The sequence below is a fragment of the Lathamus discolor genome, chromosome 6, assembly GCF_037157495.1.
Source record: "Lathamus discolor isolate bLatDis1 chromosome 6, bLatDis1.hap1, whole genome shotgun sequence".
Taxonomy (NCBI): Eukaryota; Metazoa; Chordata; class Aves; order Psittaciformes; family Psittacidae; genus Lathamus; species Lathamus discolor.
In genome coordinates this window covers 68,952,695-68,970,468 of record NC_088889.1, presented here as the reverse complement: position 1 = coordinate 68,970,468, position 17,774 = coordinate 68,952,695, and the positions used below count along the sequence as shown (strand labels likewise).

General features: G+C 41.9%; 1 protein-coding gene across 5 annotated transcripts in view; it reads left to right on the top strand.

Annotated features, from left to right (window-relative positions):
- NELL1 (neural EGFL like 1) overlaps positions 1-17,774 on the top strand; it is a 306,821-nt gene that overhangs the window by 36,501 nt on the left and 252,546 nt on the right. For all 5 annotated transcript variants that reach the window (XM_065683411.1, XM_065683408.1, XM_065683410.1 and 2 more), the window contains exon 4: positions 6,076-6,246. In XM_065683411.1, coding sequence (XP_065539483.1) covers positions 6,076-6,246 — 171 coding nt within the window. The remainder of the gene's footprint in view (positions 1-6,075; positions 6,247-17,774) is intronic.

Genomic DNA, 17,774 nt, shown 5'->3' with positions numbered 1-17,774 from the left:
CAGCTTCCTGAACTTCTAGCAGATGAATGGGCTGGTCTATGAATCTTCCTTGAATTTGCTTTGCTATAAAAAAATATAAAAAACTGTGCAATGACCAGGCTGACAGAACTTTCCAGAAGCTTCTGTTCATTAGCAGCCTGTTTCTTATTATAGCATTGAAAACCTATATATGTGTATCTAAATAATATGTATATATAATCCAGCAGTTGAGAGTCCTGACATCGTAATTTTGCTGCCACATGTGCAAGGTGAATGGTGCTCCTGTCTTTGAAGTCCTGGGGTTTAGTGACCTTCTCCCACACAGTGTTAAGCAGATGCACAACTGTTTTGACTAGCTGGCACCCCAAGTTTGTACACATTCACAGGGATGCCATCTGTGCCTGCTGCCTTGCCCTGGGACATCTGTTCAGTAGCTCTAAGAGCATCTGCTCAAAGTGTTGGTGCTGCTGCTTGGAAGAGGCTGTGGGGCTTCATTTGGCACTTGATCATGGCTGACGGAAGTTGTAAAGTCGGAATGAGAACTCTACTTTATTTATGTTAACATGATGAAGGGGAAGATTGCCAGAATTGAATGCAAAAAGTAGCTTTGCTTTAGTTCTTAGAGCTTGTATTGGAGCATTTAATCACTATTGTGCTTACCAGATGGTGCCCTGTCTTCACTGTGGGATGTTTTAGTGTCTTAGGATACGTATTAGCTTCATAGAGATCTAGGAAATAAAAAAGTGCTGCATACACTGGGGATATGCAGAAGAACTTGCATTCTAGTGCTTTTCTTGGGGTTTTATCTTATTTGTAGTCTGAGAGCCCTCTCTTCTTTGGCCACTTCTACAACCTGACAGCAGTAAAATCTTTGAATGAAGCATGGTGATGTTTGTCACAGGTTAAGATCACTGCTGTGGTGGATAAGATGAATAGGTAAATATGTGTCTTTAATGTAAATGGTGGATTAAGCCACTTCACCTTATAAAAATACTTTGCTTTTTCTGCTTCAGGTGTCTTACGTGTTCTTATTTTATGTTGATAATAACGTTTCCAGTTTTGTTGATCATTACATCCACAGCAGCTGTTTCTAACTTAAATATTCACTATAGTTGTGAATAAAAGAAGGAGGGGGGAGAGAAAGTATTAAACATCCCTGAGTCAGGCTTTATCCTTTCATAACAGTATTTGTGTGTGAGGTACAAGGGGTTGCAAAAGTTATCAGAAAGTGTTGTCAAGCATCTAGAACTGATTGTGGAATAATATTGTCCTTCTGTATAGCGCACTGCATGATTTTAGAATCCCAGCTTCTGTGATGCGCATAAAATTACTCTGAATTTAGCAGCATGTTTTTCTCTTATGCTGGGATTTGAATGAGAAGCTGTAGACAGACCTAGAAAAAAAGCATTTGAATTGTATAATTGTATAAAAGAAGCCAGCAGTAGCATACATGCTTAGCAAATATGGCAATTGGAGTAGCGGCAACATTTCAGCCAAGGTCAGATTGTGTTTCTGGTCCCTAGCCAGTGAGTTTTCTTAATATGTATGTTCTGAGAACTTAGTCTGTCAAAATACATGTTACTTTTGATTACACCTGGTTAAAAAATGTATCAAAAGAAAAGAAATAGTCATTGAGAAATACCAGCTAAAACAAGAAGCCATCACTTCATGCTAACAAGTTGACAAGCAGATTACTTTCTCAACTCTCTTGGAAAAAGGTCTTGAGGAGGGTAGCAGGGGGGCTAACTAGAGCAGCAAACAGACATGAGGCTTCATGCAGATGCATTAGGAGTCTGGTATTTACAGAAATAAAATTCCTGTTAGTGTATCAAGGCAATGACTATCTGGAAACTTGGCTTTTTTGGATAAACTTTAATGTAAAAGCTATTTACAAATTTTTACTGTTGAGAATTTCAAATATTTGCTTGTAATATCTATAGAATGTGGGGTTTTGATGAAAAAGAATTTGATTCTAACTTCAAAGAATATGCAAGATGATTCACAGTTGGACTTGATGATCTTGAAAGTATTTTCTAACGCAAGAGATTCTACGATGCAGAAGCAGAACTAGTTGTAATACTTGGAGGTCTCACTTGGGCTTTTAATATGGATCTCATGGCAACATTGAAAGTTCATATTTGTCTGCTGATGATACCTTTATTCAGGCAGTCCCGGATGCTGCAGTCCTTTCAGGAACCCAGACTAGTTCTGTTCCAGTGTTTTCTTGTTCCTCACAAAACACTGGGAAGTACCTACCTCTTAAGAGATTAGTTCAGTTTCTTGCCTCTTGTATGCTCGTTTGTTAATGTCCCCCTGGTGTTTACCTGTTGGTTTACAGTCAACAAAAGCTTGTGCAATAGCATTTAAAGTCAAAGATGAGATAGATATTAAAGAATCATGGAATGGTTTGGGTTGGAAGAGACCTTAAAGCTCATCCAGTTCCAACCCCCAGCCACAGGCAGGGACACCTCCCACTAGACCAGGTTGCTCCAAGCCCCGTCCAACCTGGCCTTGAACACTGCCAGGGGTGGGGCAGCCACAGCTTCTCTGGGCAACCTGTGCCAGCGCCTCAGCACCCTCACAGGGAAGAACTTCTGCCTAAAAGCTCATCTCAGTCTCCCCTCTGTCAGGTTAAAGCCATTCCCCCTTGTCCAAAGCCCTTCTCCAGGTTTCTTGTAGCCCCTGTAGGCACTAGAAGCTGCTCTAAGGTCTCCCCTTAAAGAGCCTTCTCTTCTCCAGGCTGAACAAGCCCATCTCTCTCAGCCTGTCTCCAGGGCAGAACTGCCCCAGCCCTCGCAGCATCTCTGTGGCCTCCTCTGGACTCTCTTCAACAACTTCACGTCTCTCTTGTGTTGTTGCCCCAGAGCTGGATGCAGGACTGCAGGGGGGTGGTGTCTCTCCAGAGTGCAGTAGAGGGGCAGAATCCCTTCCCTTGACCTGCTGCTCACGCTCTAGGGATGCAGCCCAGCATGTGTGTGTGTGGGGGGTGGTGCTCTGGGCTGTAAACAAACAAAAACAAAAAAATTCCATTTTTTTTCTTTGGCTTTACTAATTATTTTCTCACTGGTTGATCATTTCTTGCTTATGTTTTTCCTCTCATTTTTTTTTCTAGTCCACAATTTGCAGATTATAACTCGAGCACAGAGTGGGGGTATTTATTTCCAGGAGTGGATGGCCTTTATGTCATTGCTTTTAAAGAGGCTTTCTTCCAGTGTCTGGTGAGAGGAGAAAAGGAAAGGCACTGTTTGCTATTGAGCAAGCTATTTGTGCATGACTTGTATTAGGGTAAAGAAAAGACAACCACATCTTTTGAACTGTAAGCATGGTGTAGTCAAGATCTCAATGTGAATTTGTGCATCTTAAAGGACCTAAAAATCAATCAAGAGTGTTGCTTTACATTGCATTGCGATAGAGACACCTTGGGCTAATTCAGCCAATGTTATGTAGCTCTACCTCCTGTTTTCTGTTGGGGGGATTTTCTTGACTGCTGTTTACTGATGTTTATCTGAGTGTAACTGCTTCTGATTTGCGCTTGTTGAAGGGTGGTGGAAAAGAGGTGCAGAAGTTGTGCTATCGGCCTCCTTCCCTGTCACAGGGGAGGTAGCACATGGTGGTTTATACAGTCTGGCGGCACTTCACAGTGCATTAGGTGTGAGTGCATAAAAATGTTAGCACTGGTTATTACAGTAAGTGTTAATTGTCTATTATATAAATTAGTCAGGAGAATGCCAACAAACTTGATGCCTAAACAGCAAGCTGTTTTTAGCCCTGACGTAACTATTGACACTGAAGCTCATCAGATGAGAAACTCTATTGCCTTGAAATTCCCTGTGCTGCTCAAATAATAGAGCACAGCTGTGATAAAGTGCAGGATCTGACTGACGTTTCAGTTCTGTACTCTTGCCATTTGATTAACAAACCAGCCAGTGTGTGTAGGTGATTACACGATCCCATCAGCTGGCAGAGATTATGGAGAAGGACTGCAGGAAGCCATGTGCTTCCTGCAGCAGGAGCTTGTCTTGATCTCAGGCTTTTCAACTTCTAAAATCAACCATGTAATATATTTATACACATACCTTGTAGGTGGGAAAGGTAGTAGAATCTTATGTAGCTCTCCCTTACTTTCTTTTCCTTAAGTTTTCTGCCTCACTGCTGCTTACCTGAACAAGAAAGTCTCTTTAATGAAAGCCTCTTGAATGACTTCCTTTTGTGCTTTGATGGCAATTATGAAACATTGAACTTTGTAAATATGACATGACTGACAGTACTTGTCCTTGTCCTTTGCTGGCTTGGAAATACCAGCAAAATCATCTTCTTGATATTGACTCTGCTGTTACTGAGCTTCAAAATAAAATAAAAAAAATCCTTTCCAGTTTTCTTATGAATGTAATATAGTTACTTTAATGGGTGGTGGTGGTGGTAAGTAATCAATATTCTGCTTTACTGTTTAGAAAGCTCCTGTTTCTTTGCCCTCCCTATGCCTTTATGTGCATGACACAGGCCAGTTCCTTCACAGCACCAGCCTTTCTTATTTATTTACACCTATGCATGCTCTGTTTTCATTCAGTTTTGGTTTTGCCTTTATCTGTCTGTGCTTTTTACTTTTTCACTTGAGTCTTTGATTTGGGCGACCTGATAATGCTCAGACCTTGCATGAAAAATGCAATGGCAGGGTACTGGCAGGCAGAATACAATGGCAAGGCACTGCTAGGCTGGAGGAGGGCTTGAGTTCCTCTTCTGCTCAAGATTTGTTGTCTTGGTGTTCCCCTTCCCAGTCTGTTGTGATCTTTTGCAGGTCTTCCCAGTTGGTGTTTTTTCTTTTAAGTTCCTCCCAAAAAACTCTGCATTTCAGTTACATTCTAAAAAGCCTCCACTTCAATGGTAAGAGCTGTTCTTGATGAAGTGCACAACCCTCTGTTAATGCTTGTTCACCCTGGCTATTGAAGTCTGTGTACAGCCAAGCAGCATAGAAGGCTTGTGCTAAAATGAAAGTGGGCACCTGGACGCTTAGTATTTTTTTATTTATTTTTTTGAAAGTGGATTGTATTACTGTCATTCACCTCCTTTTTCCCCTGGCTAAACTAGCACCTGTCTTTTAATAGTTCAAGTACTGTGTTAAATTGGTGTTGCCCAATGGAGAAAAACAGGATGCTGCAGAGGCATTATGGAGCTGGATGGGGGTAGGGACTAGGTGGACAGCTTAACATCTGCACTTAGTTGTAGAATTCTTTCTGCTCAAAAGAAGGTCTGCATCTCCTTCCTCCTATATCCTTCATCTGAGCAGGGAAAAGAGAGTCTTGATTTGATATGCTGTAAATAATGTGTGTGATCTGAAGCCCAAGAGAAGTCTGTCAATGTGCTACCACCTGGAAGGGCTCAGTTCACCCTAGAAGAAGTGGCTTTCCTCACTGGCATGGATCCAGTTACTAGCAGTAGTTGGAGCTCTCCTATGACTGTGACAACTGCCTGAAGGGTTTGATGATTTGGTTGTTGAGACACCTAATCCAGCCAGGAGCTTTTGTTACCTTGGAAAGCTGAATAATTACAGCTGTAACAGTAAAAGTCAGAAAATGATTTAAAGTACAATTGCATTCATGGGAATGCTAAAAGTAAGCATTTTTTAAAGAAGTGGATTTGCAAATAGTAAATACAAGTGTAATGATGACTTGGTCGTTTCTTACCTTAATGGCTTTTTATTTGTTTGTTGGTAATGCACAGTTCTTTAGTTTTGGATTTCTTACAATTCCTTCATTCATACAAAACATTCTGGTGGTGGAGTTACTTTTTTGAAATATGAACCTGTACTGTGGATAAAAAGAGGACTTCAATTTCCAGGACTACCAAATGGTGTTTTGAAGCTGTTGTTGCATAAATGGTATTGCTGTTTTTGTAATGCACTGAATCATAGAATAGAATGTGTAGTCTTGTCTCTCTATCTCTTAAAAAATGAACTAGCTACTCCATGCTCAGTAACCTCTTTAGATTCTGACCTTCCACGTAATGTTTGCTTAGAAAAGTCTACGAATTAAGAAGAAAGTGAGAGAAGCAATGAATGAACCAAAACCAGAGCTGACTCTTGGTTTGTTTTCAATACAGCTATTTTGAACTGGAGAGCAGTGGCCTGCGGGATGAGATTAGATATCACTACAGGTTTAATGGGAAGTCCAGAACAGAGGTGTTCCCATACCGTCTGGCAGATGGACAGTGGCATAAGATTGCTGTGTCGCTGAGTGCATCCCACCTTCTGCTCCACGTGGACTGCAACAGGTAAGAAAATGTGTTCAGTAATTTATATTTATTTGAAAAATGTTCCTTACTTACACACAGGAATAAAATTGGAAAAGGAGAGCGGTTACTAGTTTGTTTTTTTTTTTTTTTTTTTTTAATATCCAACTTAAAAAGCACAGTGAACTGCCATGGGAGAAGAAAAGGAAAGCAGAGCATTCATATGAAACAATTCATTGTGATTATGAACACATGTGGAAAAGGCTGATTGCCAACTGGGGAGTATTAAACGCATCTCTGTGGTTTAGGCACCAGCTGATGTTATGTTTAACTGTGATTGCACTGTAGTGTTATAGATTGGTGTGTAGCCTGGTCTGTTGTGAACTGCTTCACTTGGTGTACCTGCAAACTTGAAGAATACATAGATGTGTCAAAGGCATTTTAATTCTGTTTTGCATAATCAAGCAGTTCACTCTATTGGTTTTCTACCTGCTGCCCCACTTGGAGGCTTCTGAGAAAACCTGAAAGCTTCTTTCTGCGTGTCTAGAGCTGGTGCTTTTTCTTTTCTGGAGGGTGTTATGCTGTCATTGCACTTTTTTTCCTTTTAAAAGTTGAGAAGCCTGCAAGGTGCATATTGTCAGGATTTTAAGAAATAAAAAGCAGTAAACCCAGAATCTGTCTTTCCTAGGATCTCTCTTGCCTTGGGACTTGTTCTCACAGTTTACTGAAGATTTGGGCTTTTGCTGACTTAGTAGTTGACGAGGAAAGTCAACCTGAAATTGGGACCTTCAAAGCAGTCATTAGGAATGAGGAAGATGAGCCATTACTTTTGTGTTGTCTTAAACCAAAATTAGTATAAAAATACTCTTTGTGTTCAGTGAGAGGATTAGCAGATACCCTTTGGAATTGTGGCACTTATTGGGTAGGGTGTTGGTAGCAGTTATTTTTTCTCAAGTCTTCATTTTCTTGCAGGCAGAGTAAAGGTGTAAGAGTATTACAGGAGAATGAGGTTACTGGAACATTTGAAGGAGTTAAAATTTGGACTAAAGTAATTCTGAGCTACTGTTTTGAGGAGAAGGTTACAACCATTTTTTGCAACTGCATTAACTACTGACAGTAACAATCTAATGTGAAGGAAGGTTCTTATTGAATCCTTTGACTTGGGCCCTACAAGCAATTAAATGCTTGGAGCAATTTTAATTTCATTGAGGCACAAAATCTACAATTTGTGAAGACCATCTTCATTTCAGCTTTCTGATTTATTTCTTTTACCATTATTTGTGTACCTGTTATACTGTTTCTTGGCTTGCAACTCTATCCTTTTTTGTTTGTTTATTGACTGGGGTTTGGTGCAGGTTCTTCACAATGTGTTTAGGAAGCCCCTTTTCAGCAGATTGTTTTGCTGGCTGCACAGAGTGTGGAAGGAAGACAACACAAAACATCTGACTGGTGCAGAAGTCTGTGCGGGGACAGGAGAGCTGCACAGAGTCATGGTTGGGACCTCATTTGCTTTACAGCAACAGGCAGCAATAGATAAATGCAGTTATGGAATGAGCTGTGCTGTCATAGGAGATGATAAATGTGTCTAGATATCTCTGTCAGGTGGACTTAAACAGGGCTGATCCATCTAAGTGTGTTTCTTCAGTCTGCTCCCAACATAAATCCACACATAAATGCCTCTGTTTGGCTGTGTATTTGGGATATTTTATGACAACTCCTGTGAAAAGTAATGGGGATGATTCTGAAAGCATGACTTGAAGGCAGATCATAGTAGAAGTTTAGTGAGGAAAAAAAAGAAGAAAAGGAGGTCTTTAAGTTCCTGAGTTGACTGCAGCATCTCTATTCAATTAATCAGAGAATTTTGTGGATGTTGGTATTATAGATTCCTTCATTATGTCTCAATCCCCTACATCTTTGCATTTGGAAGAGGAGTCAACATCTTCTTCATCTTTGGACAAGCATTTCCCGATCATACTACAGTAAATGTCAAAGATGTGAAACTAGAAGAGCAAGCCAGTGAGGGGTACTTCTGGGCACCTCTGAAAATTCTGAGCCTTCTTCATGATAGCGTGAGGAAAGGTTCAGCTGATGATATTCACAGAACGAGGGGCTGAGGCCTGCAGAGTTTACCTGTAAATGTCACTGTTTCAGGCTGGTGTAGTGTCAGTGGTTCCCAGCAAGAGTTCAGGTGCCTCAAGGGAAGTGACAACTTGGGCAGTCTTCATGGAACAAGTAAGTTGCAGGGAGAGCGAATAGGACTGCAGTTAGTAGATAGACCTGTCCCATCTCCTGTAGAGATTGAGTGTCATCAGAACAAGAATTTATCTTGAAATGTACCTACTGAGTTAAAGAAGTTTTGTTCTTTTTACTTATTGTTCTTTCCCTGTAAAAGTGAAAACAAAGCAAAAAGAGAGAAAAAGAAATCAACAAAATGAATCCCTTGGATTCTTCCTGCTTTTCTTTAAGGGGGTTGTAACATTGTTTCCTTAGAGAAATGCAGGAATTCGTATAAATGCGTTGCTCCTTTTTGTTTAGGGCTATGGTAATAGGTATGCATTTGGAAGGCTGTTGTGAATGGTTTGTGAATGCAGTGTTATTAAAGTTAACATATATCTGAGAGTTATGGAAGGTGTTTACATTGGGGAAAATACCCAGCCACAGCCTAACTTTGCTGCAGGATTTGTACTGATACCCAAAGCTGGTCTCTGGCCTCCAAATCCTGCTGTAGGTCAGAAAGCACTGAAGATGAAACTTTGAATTTGTAAACAGATAGTCAAACCTACTTTTATTTTTCCAGCCTTATCAGCCATATTACTCTGATTGGTAAAATTGCTTTGACATTTGGCACTTGATTGTCTGTTGGATTCAATTCAAAGTTGACTTTGTTTTTCAGACATGGATAGGTTCGGGAAAAGTACTTGAGAGCTACTAAAAAGCCTTTAGTGCTTTTAAGGGTAATTTTTAAAGCAGTGTAATTGCTTCTATTCTAATGAGCTGTAATATAGTGGGGGAGCAGACATACCACAGGAGCTGTATTTGCTCAAGTACATGGCCTTTTGAAATCAGCTCCTGCTGCATCTTACTTGCTCCTTTTGCTGCTCCTTCAAGAGCAAGGAGTGGGAACTGTAGCTGAGTTTGATGCTGGAGTTTGCAGCTGCTGACACAGGAAGATAAGTGGGAGCCCAGACTAAAAACCTGCTGAGTGTCACTGGACTCCTCTCACTGACTCAGAGTCTTTGTGCTGGGCCTGGGCAGTAACCTCTGGCCAGGGATGCATCCTGGACAACTGAAATGAGAAAGGAAAAGACTGCATTGATTATTAATGTGCAGGTAAATCCTGAGCTGAAAGTGACATGGGAATTAAATACACTGTTCTTAATTCATCGTATCTCCAATGCTGAGTCCACTAGTGATGAACAAACTTTGTTTCAAGATACTGTTTGTAAGACCTGGGCTTCCCTACTCTAAGGAAAAGGGGGTTGTTGGGGCTTTCTGGAGAGTGTTCAGTTTAGCTGGAGCAACCATGTCATTGTCCAGAAGGTCCCTAACCTATGGCATTTAAGGGTTACTGTAATGAAATAAAGTCTGCTATATGCCTTCCCAGATTTGCGCTCTGAGGGGAGCAGGTGTAAATGATCCTGCCGTTTTTATCTGCTTTGTCAGGAGATTGGCAGCCCCAGAAGTCTGTCGCAGAATCACAGACTGGTTTGGGTTGGAAGGGATCTTAAAGCTCATCCAGTTCTAAGTGCCTGCCATGGACAGGGACACCTTCCACTAGACCAGGTTGATCCAAGCCCCATCCAACCTGGCCTTGAACTCTGCCAGGGATGGGGCAGCCACAGCTTCTCTGGGCAACCTGGGCCAGCGCCTCAGCACCCTCACAGGGAAGAACTTCTGCCTAAGAGCTCATCTCAGTTTCCCCTCTGTCAGGTTAAAGCCATTTCCCCTTGTTCCAGTCCTTATCCAAAGCCCTTCTCCAGGTTTCTTGTAGACGCTGTAGGCACTGGGAGCTGCTCTAAGGTCTCCCCAGAGCCCGGGCTGAACCAGCCCAGCTCTCTCAGCCTGTCTCCAGAGCAGAGCTGCTCCAGCCCTCGTAGCATCTCTGTGGCCTCCTCTGGACTCTCTCCAGCAGTTCCACATCCCTCTTGTGTTGTTGCCCCAGAGCTGGATGCAGGACGGGGGTGGGGGGGTGGTGTCTCTCCAGAGTGCAGTAGAGGGGCAGAATCCCTTCCCTTGACCTGCTGCTCACGCTCTGGGGATGCAGCCCAGCACAGGTGGGGTTTTGGGCTTAAGAGTACACTGCCAGGTCATGGGGGACTTTTCATCAATTTTTATTTTCATTCTCATCAGCCATATTGCTGCAGAGCTCCTCTCCTCTTCAGAGAGTATCAGTATTCCTTTACCTGAACTCTGCAGGTGCAAAACGGAGAAAGGCATTTTGCTGTAAAAAGGAATGCTTTCCAGTGAAAATACGTGCTGGAGTGCCCTGAACTGGGTATCCAGGCTGTGGTTCTGATGGATACTTTCAGTTGTTTGATAGAGGAGCTTGGTATGAGCATAAGAGAAGAGATTATAAAACTGGAGCAGGCTAGAAAGTAGTTTCCAATTGAAAAACAGTGTTGTCTGTTTCTTTTATGTTTCTCCTGATAGAACAGCACATTAGGGAATAACAAATGCATGAAAAGGGAGACGTTTTTAATTGGAAAAATAAATTAAAGCAACAGTATTCAAATATAGGACTCCAAGACCTCTGAGTTGTCATAAATAGCGTATTCTGGCTGCCAACCTGAGGTTTTCAATTTATCTAAACAAAGTCCTATGACTTTAATTAGAATGTAATAAGTTTAACAAAGGTTAAAGGATGTATTTACAAGAGGGATTTGCTTTACTTACTGTAGAACCCTTTCTCTGGAGACAGTTTAGTCTCAACGTGTGAATGTGATTTTGTGACCCAGATTGCTTCTGTGCTCTTCAAGCTGTAAGAGAAGCTGTCAGAGAAATGGTTACTTGAATAGGATGCTGTAATTGTGCATTATAGGTGCACCTAACTTCAGGTCTGTGGTCTTGTGGGTTGGAAATGAATTTCCACCTACTGACTCTCTTTTGTTTGAGAGAGGCTGTGAACTCTTTACCATAAGAGAGATCTCCAGTGGCATGTCACATTAGCTGCTGTCACGCCTGTGTCATTGCAGTTACTGCAGTTAATCTGCAAGGAAGTGTTCAAGATGTATTCAGTATTACGTGAGAAAAGATTCATTTTTAAAGAAGTTTTTTAATAGCTGAGATGTTTCCTTGGCTGGGTAATGCATCAGCACAATGGTAATATGGGTGTGACCAAAGACTGTGTGATGATATGTCTTAACCCAGTCCCTCATTATGATGAAAATTGATTGGTTTCATCCTGGAAAAATCAGCTGAACTTTTTTTTTTTTTTTTTTTTTTTATACTGCGTGGATAGGATTGGGAGAAGGCCATGAGTATTTATAAAAGTGCTGGAGAAGCACTGCGGAACACAGCTGAGAGCAGTCTTTATCTCTGCCTGCCTGTCCTGCATCCTTTGACTACCCCTGGAAGGCAGCAACCACTTGTGCAGGTCCCTGGGTGCTGTGCTGCAGCACATGTCACTCCTCATGTAGAGGCCTCATGTAACTCCTGCTCACTGTGGAGCTGGGTGTCTGCTTTGGGTTTCTTTCAGGAGTTGATCCAGGTCCTGCAGGCGTCAGCTACTGGAGAGTAGAAGTTAACCTCCAGAGCTTGGGTTAAGGCTCCTCAACAGGAGCTTGTGGCAGCCCGAGTTTTAGGGACCTGTGGGACAGAGTTTGGTAGCTGCAAAGCCTAACTACTGCTGGATATAGACTTAACAGTGGTTTTTCTTTTCCTCTGATTTAGCACTGGACTTGCGGGGCTTTCCGGGGAATTGAAAACATAGACAGACAGGTTGATGACTTGAGCAGGGCAGGAAAAATATGTTCTGCTTCACCACTGGCATCTCCCATTCATTGCGTTTGTGTGCCATGGGTGTGTTGGAGAGAGAGGATAGATAATGGCAGAGGAAATAATGTGAAATGAAGACTGGGAAGCCTCAAATGATTTAGTCATTTCCTAAAGTGTTTGAAGAGCTGTATTATCCCATTCTCAGGTATATTTTACAGTGGCCCAATATATATGTAGACTTACAGGTTTTTTCAATGTCAAAGTAATAAACCCTTAAATTGGGGTGATTACTTATGAGAGCAGTCTCTGAACATTTAGCCTGCATAGTTTGAAATGTATCCAGCTATTTGTTTCTGTGAATGTTTTCCAGAGAAAATCTGTTGTTTCGTTCTATTTTTATTTGCTGAAGCGCTGATGGGGTCAGTTAGGCAGAAGGACGAATTCGAGAACCCACCAGAGAGAGCAAATGTTTTGAGTTTTGTTCTTTTTGGATTATAAAACAATTATCTTGCTGCAGCCAGGCAGATTAACTGAGATCCAGCCCAGAAATGAACTCTCCTGTTTGAAGTGGTTAGCTAACTGGAGCTTGGAACTGGAACATAGGGTAATACTGGAACTGAATTGAGAAATGGTAGTGTAATTTTAGCTAAATACTTTTATAAATGCACTGTCCCTTTGCCAAAGAGCAGATTAGAACCCCTCTGAAGTATTCAGAAGCTGACTTGAGATCTGAGCCTCCAAATAGCAAATAACAGAGTCTTTCCCAATTATCTGAAATGTCCCGAGTGATGTGGGGTATGAGAGGGCAACGGAGACTGCTCAAGTCTGTGAAACCAGCCCAGAACTTTATGAAGGCATTTAGTACTTGGGAAGTCTCTTTATTTTCTGTGACGATTTAGAACAGCAATAATTCGTGAAAGGTAGTTCTTTTTTGGAAGCCAGCCTTGTCAAAACCTTCCAGTTGACTGCAGGGAGGTGGAGGGGTGGAGGTGCATGACTGCATGTATTACTGCGCAAACATGACAGTCCTCATTATGGCACCACTTTGATGAGTAGCCTGACAACACTCTTAAGGGCAGATGGTAGTGCCAGGGGCAGTCATGTTTGTTCCTGGGGTGTTGGGAGTTTGGGGCATATAGGGCGCTCAGGGGTAGAAGATGTCCAGGCTCGGGAGCACCATGGGTGGTGCTGCCATGGCTCTGGCAGGCATCTTACTGCAGCAGTGGAGGTGTCCTGTCACACTTCATGTGTCCTGCAGAGCCACTTGGCATGTTTACAGACTTTCCTGCTTGTGGAAGAGCTCTGTCCAGACCCTCCGGGACATTTGAATGGTCCTGCAGCATGTAGGGAGGAACAAGTGAGCTCTGTACTGAGTGTGGTCACAACTGAGTTTCTGGTTCTGTGCTGTGGATGAGAGCTACTTTGCAAATGTGCTGATAGAGAGAGTGGCAAAGGCAGCCCAGCCTCATGCTTCAGAAGGTGAGGTGTTGCTGGGAGTTGAGGGAGTACTCCATTTCTATTCAGTAAGCGCTGAGTGAGCTGGGTGGGGTGTCTCATGGTTTTGGTGGTGGTTTTTGTATTTTAGGGAAAAAAAAAACCCTACTTGAGATATTAGCCACTGCTTCTAGTTTAAATATTTTAATAACATAAGAACACTTCTGTGATTTGTATTACCAAAGTAACGACACATCAAAGGAGCAGTGGGGTGAAAGATGATCGTTACATCCTCAGCATTAGGAGTAAGGTAACATGCCATTTCCAGTCCTAGACATTGTTTTCGTATCTGAGACCAGTCAGTAATCAAAGAATCAGCAGAAGCTGCATTACTTAATTGGGCTGCAATTTTAGTGGCGTTCCCTTCAGCAGGAATGAAAAGTGAAAGCAAATGACTAGCCCCATGACAACTAATGCAACTAGAAGGGCTTCCCCAGCCCTCACTGAATCCTTTTGTGTCATGCCAACCACTTAGCTTAAACTCAGCTGCAAGATGTACCATTCAGCACCCCTGTCCTGGCCCCAGTGAAGTCTCATTGCAGTGGAAACTCTCCTTGACTTCAGCTGAGCCACACTTTCTCCTCCTCTCAGATGGCTGTGAGAAACGGGCTCCAAACCAGAGTGCTGACCCTGCAGAGTGCTTTTCTGTCTGCCTGGCAGTTTCATCAAAATTTGTTTTTAGCGTCAATATAGTGGCTTGTTCAATGTTCGCTGTATGTTTCATACACCTTCTGTCATGGCCAATTCCGTATTATGGTGAGAGTGCAGTGTTGTCTTTCAGACCACCAAGGCTAAAATGGGCAGTTGAAAAATACCCTAGGAAATGGAGCTGTGGGTTATCCTAGGAATCTGTGGCAAGAACTGAGGAACATGGGAATGAGGCGGCTCTCTATGGGGTCACAGAGACAGTGGCTAACGGGAAGGAGCAGCAGCTGCAGGGAGAGGCTTGCGCAGTGCGAGGCAGCACTCATGGGAGGGCTGTGGCAGGACCGGGGCAGGAACAAGCAAAGGCTGTGAGCCTGCAGTTACCTTCAGTCACGAAAGGAAATTGGATCTGGAATATGGATGAGATGATTTTATGATTATACAGAAATCATTTAATGATGACACGAACCTCTTGATGAGATGATCCTGTGACAAGATACACTATAAAGCAATTAACTTCTCAGCAGATGATTTTGTTTGCAGGGGGGAAAGAAACTGTTTAGTGGAAAGCTTTCTTGTGGATGGCTTCCTCTGACTGTGGTTTTTGTAGCAGTGCAGAAAGGAGTCGAAGTCGAAAGCCTGTTTCTTCTTGCAGCACCTGTCTTATCGTGCTAGCTAAAGATCAGGGGCTGAGATCAGTGTGAGGCAGAAAAGAGGAAAGCTGCGTATCTTTTGTGAAGAAGGACTGTTTCTAAGCTGTAAGCTTACTGTACTTCAGGTTCTGCTGTAATGGCCAGTTGGGAAGACCCACGTGCTACAGATGTTGGGCCAGGGATCGCCAGATCCCTGCATGATGCTGGAAGATGTAATAGAAGCCAAGTTTCAGTGCTGCCAGTTCTCACTCAGCAAGCATCTCATGACAAACACCAGCAATAATCTTGGTTATTTCCCCACTTCCCATGACAAAATGGAGATGACATGAGCCATGTAACCACAGTTTAACCTTTTTGTTCTGGTAGAATTTTATATTGGGGTTAATTTTGATGCAAGACCGGAACTGCCAGCGCTGCTTTGTGCTATTGTCATGATGCACATTTTTACCCTCTTGCTTTCTAATGTCAGATCGGCTTGTTTACTAGTTGTTTCATAGATACTTTAATATAGTTTTTTAATCTCATATCCATCCTACTGTAAGGGCTTCTTGTTTAATTTGTGGGAGAAGAGCTTTCCTTCTTTTTATATCTTGGAAGAACCCACCGAATTAATTTTCCTCTCTTATTTCTAGAATCTGTTTTTAATTGCTTGGTTTAATTGGTTTACTGTTTTTTGGCATCTGGGATATGCTCTGAACATTTGGTTCATCTGAGATGGGCTTTTGGTATGATGCTTGGTGTGGTAAGAAATCAGTGTGCTGTGCTTATATTTTTCTTGTTAATAATTTGCTTTATTCAGTGTCCTTACTTAAAACCTGATTCAAAGCTTGCTGAGTTTAAAGGGTGTCTTTTAGTGATCCTGTGGGTTTAGTGTTGTTGTCATTCATATGTGGGTTTGTCTCTCTGTCTGTAGTGGATACTTGTGTGCGTCGTAAATAAACCTACTGCTACATGTTTTATTCTCTGGCACTTGGATAATGATCTGGGTACATTTAAGATCCAGTTGAGCTTGTAGTTGGTCATAAGTTGTTGTCTTACAACTCTTGAAAATCCCAGGCAAATGGCCAAATTTCTACTTCTGGCTGAAGTCTGTTTTCTGGGTTTCTTGCACTGTCAGGAGTGTTTGTTACATGGATGGGTAAACACTGCAGCCTCGTAGACGGGCTGTTAGTGTGGGGCTTAGATACTCTTAGGGCTGTTATCAGAAACCAGTTGTATCTGTTTTGTCATCTGCAAAATGAAGTGAATAATATTGATGTTGTTTGTAAATATGTTTGAATTCACTTCACTGTCTCCAGATGAAAGATGCCATACAGGGGTAGTACTCTGCAAAAGATGCATTTCTGAATTTCATGTGGCCAATGCCATGTCATTTAGTGGGTCCAGTCCTTTACTTGAATCAATAACAATGATTTGGTTTAGTTTCCTGCCCAAGAAATACTGCTAAAATTCAGCGAAACATTCACCTCTTTACTTGCATTTGTTTCATTTCTTCCTATTGGTTAGAGTTCTTGAAAGTTGATTTGCCTGTCTCTTGAATGAAAGAACAAGAGATGGCTGACAGAGTTTTATTTAGATACATTTTTATTTTTAAATATAGTTTGTAGTTGGAATAATAAAACGGAAAAGTAGATCACATTAACCTTACCTCTGTGATTATACAGGAAAATCAATGAAATCATTTGGGTGACAGAGTTTGAAAAGAGCTTAGAACCTGATCATGCCCTTGTGAGTCTTTTACCCAACATATACTATTACTGGACACCTGGGGCTGAACAATAACTTTTGATTAAATACTTGGCAGTTATTGTTACGTATTCAAAATTTAATAACCAAAGGTGTCCCTCAAACCCTGAGATTTTAATCTAAATTGTTTTCCTCTGTTGTGTGATTGTGAAGTCCTAGACTAGGACAGAGGAGATGGAACGAAAAATCAAACTTTCCCTCAGGAAGATGATTTTTCTGAAACAGAACACTGGAAACTGAATGAATAATTCAGTTCAAGTTGCTCCAGACGTGATTGTGTGTCAAATAATGCATTCTATCTGTAAACACTATCAAGAAAATCCCATCACATTGGTATTGACACATTTTCATTGGGAAACAGAGCGAAAATTGATTGAAAGAGAAATACATAAAGATATCTTACTTCTTTTTAAAATCAGTTTTTAATCCCTTTGGAAGGATAGACATAAAGACAAATGCTAATGTCCTGTCTTAAAGTGAGAGACTATCTAATCATCAGTTTCTTTAAGCAGTTGGGATTGAGAAAACATGTTGGACAACGTTTTTGAAGCAGCTGGTGATTTTTGTATAATAGACTGTATTAGGAGGCCTGACATTTACTGTTTCATAGAATCACAGACTGGTTTAGGTTGGAAAGGATCGTAAAGCTCATCCAGTTCCAACTCCCGGCCACGGGCAGGGACACCTTCAACTAGACCAGATTGCTCTGACTCCCATCCAACCTCGCCTTGAACACCTCTTCCCTCCAGTGTGTCGACCATACCACACAGCTTGGTGAGGGTGCTCAATCCAACTGTCCATGTCACCAGCAAGGATGTTAAACAGAGAAAAACTGATGCAAAATATGGGGGAACCTTCCTCTTTCCTCTGACATTCCATTACAGAAGTTGAGTGCTGTTTGGAAGACATTGCTGAGAACAGCATGTTATTTTGTGTGACTTTTCCACACCCTTCAGTTTTTTTAAAGGATCTGAGGATCCAGATGGATTGAATGGTTGCAAGAGAATGTCAGTTTTGAGGATCAGGTTTTGAACTGCAAAAACGTGTTTTGATGATTCACCCTGGTGTTAGTAAGGGCTCCTGTGCAGTCGTTGCGGG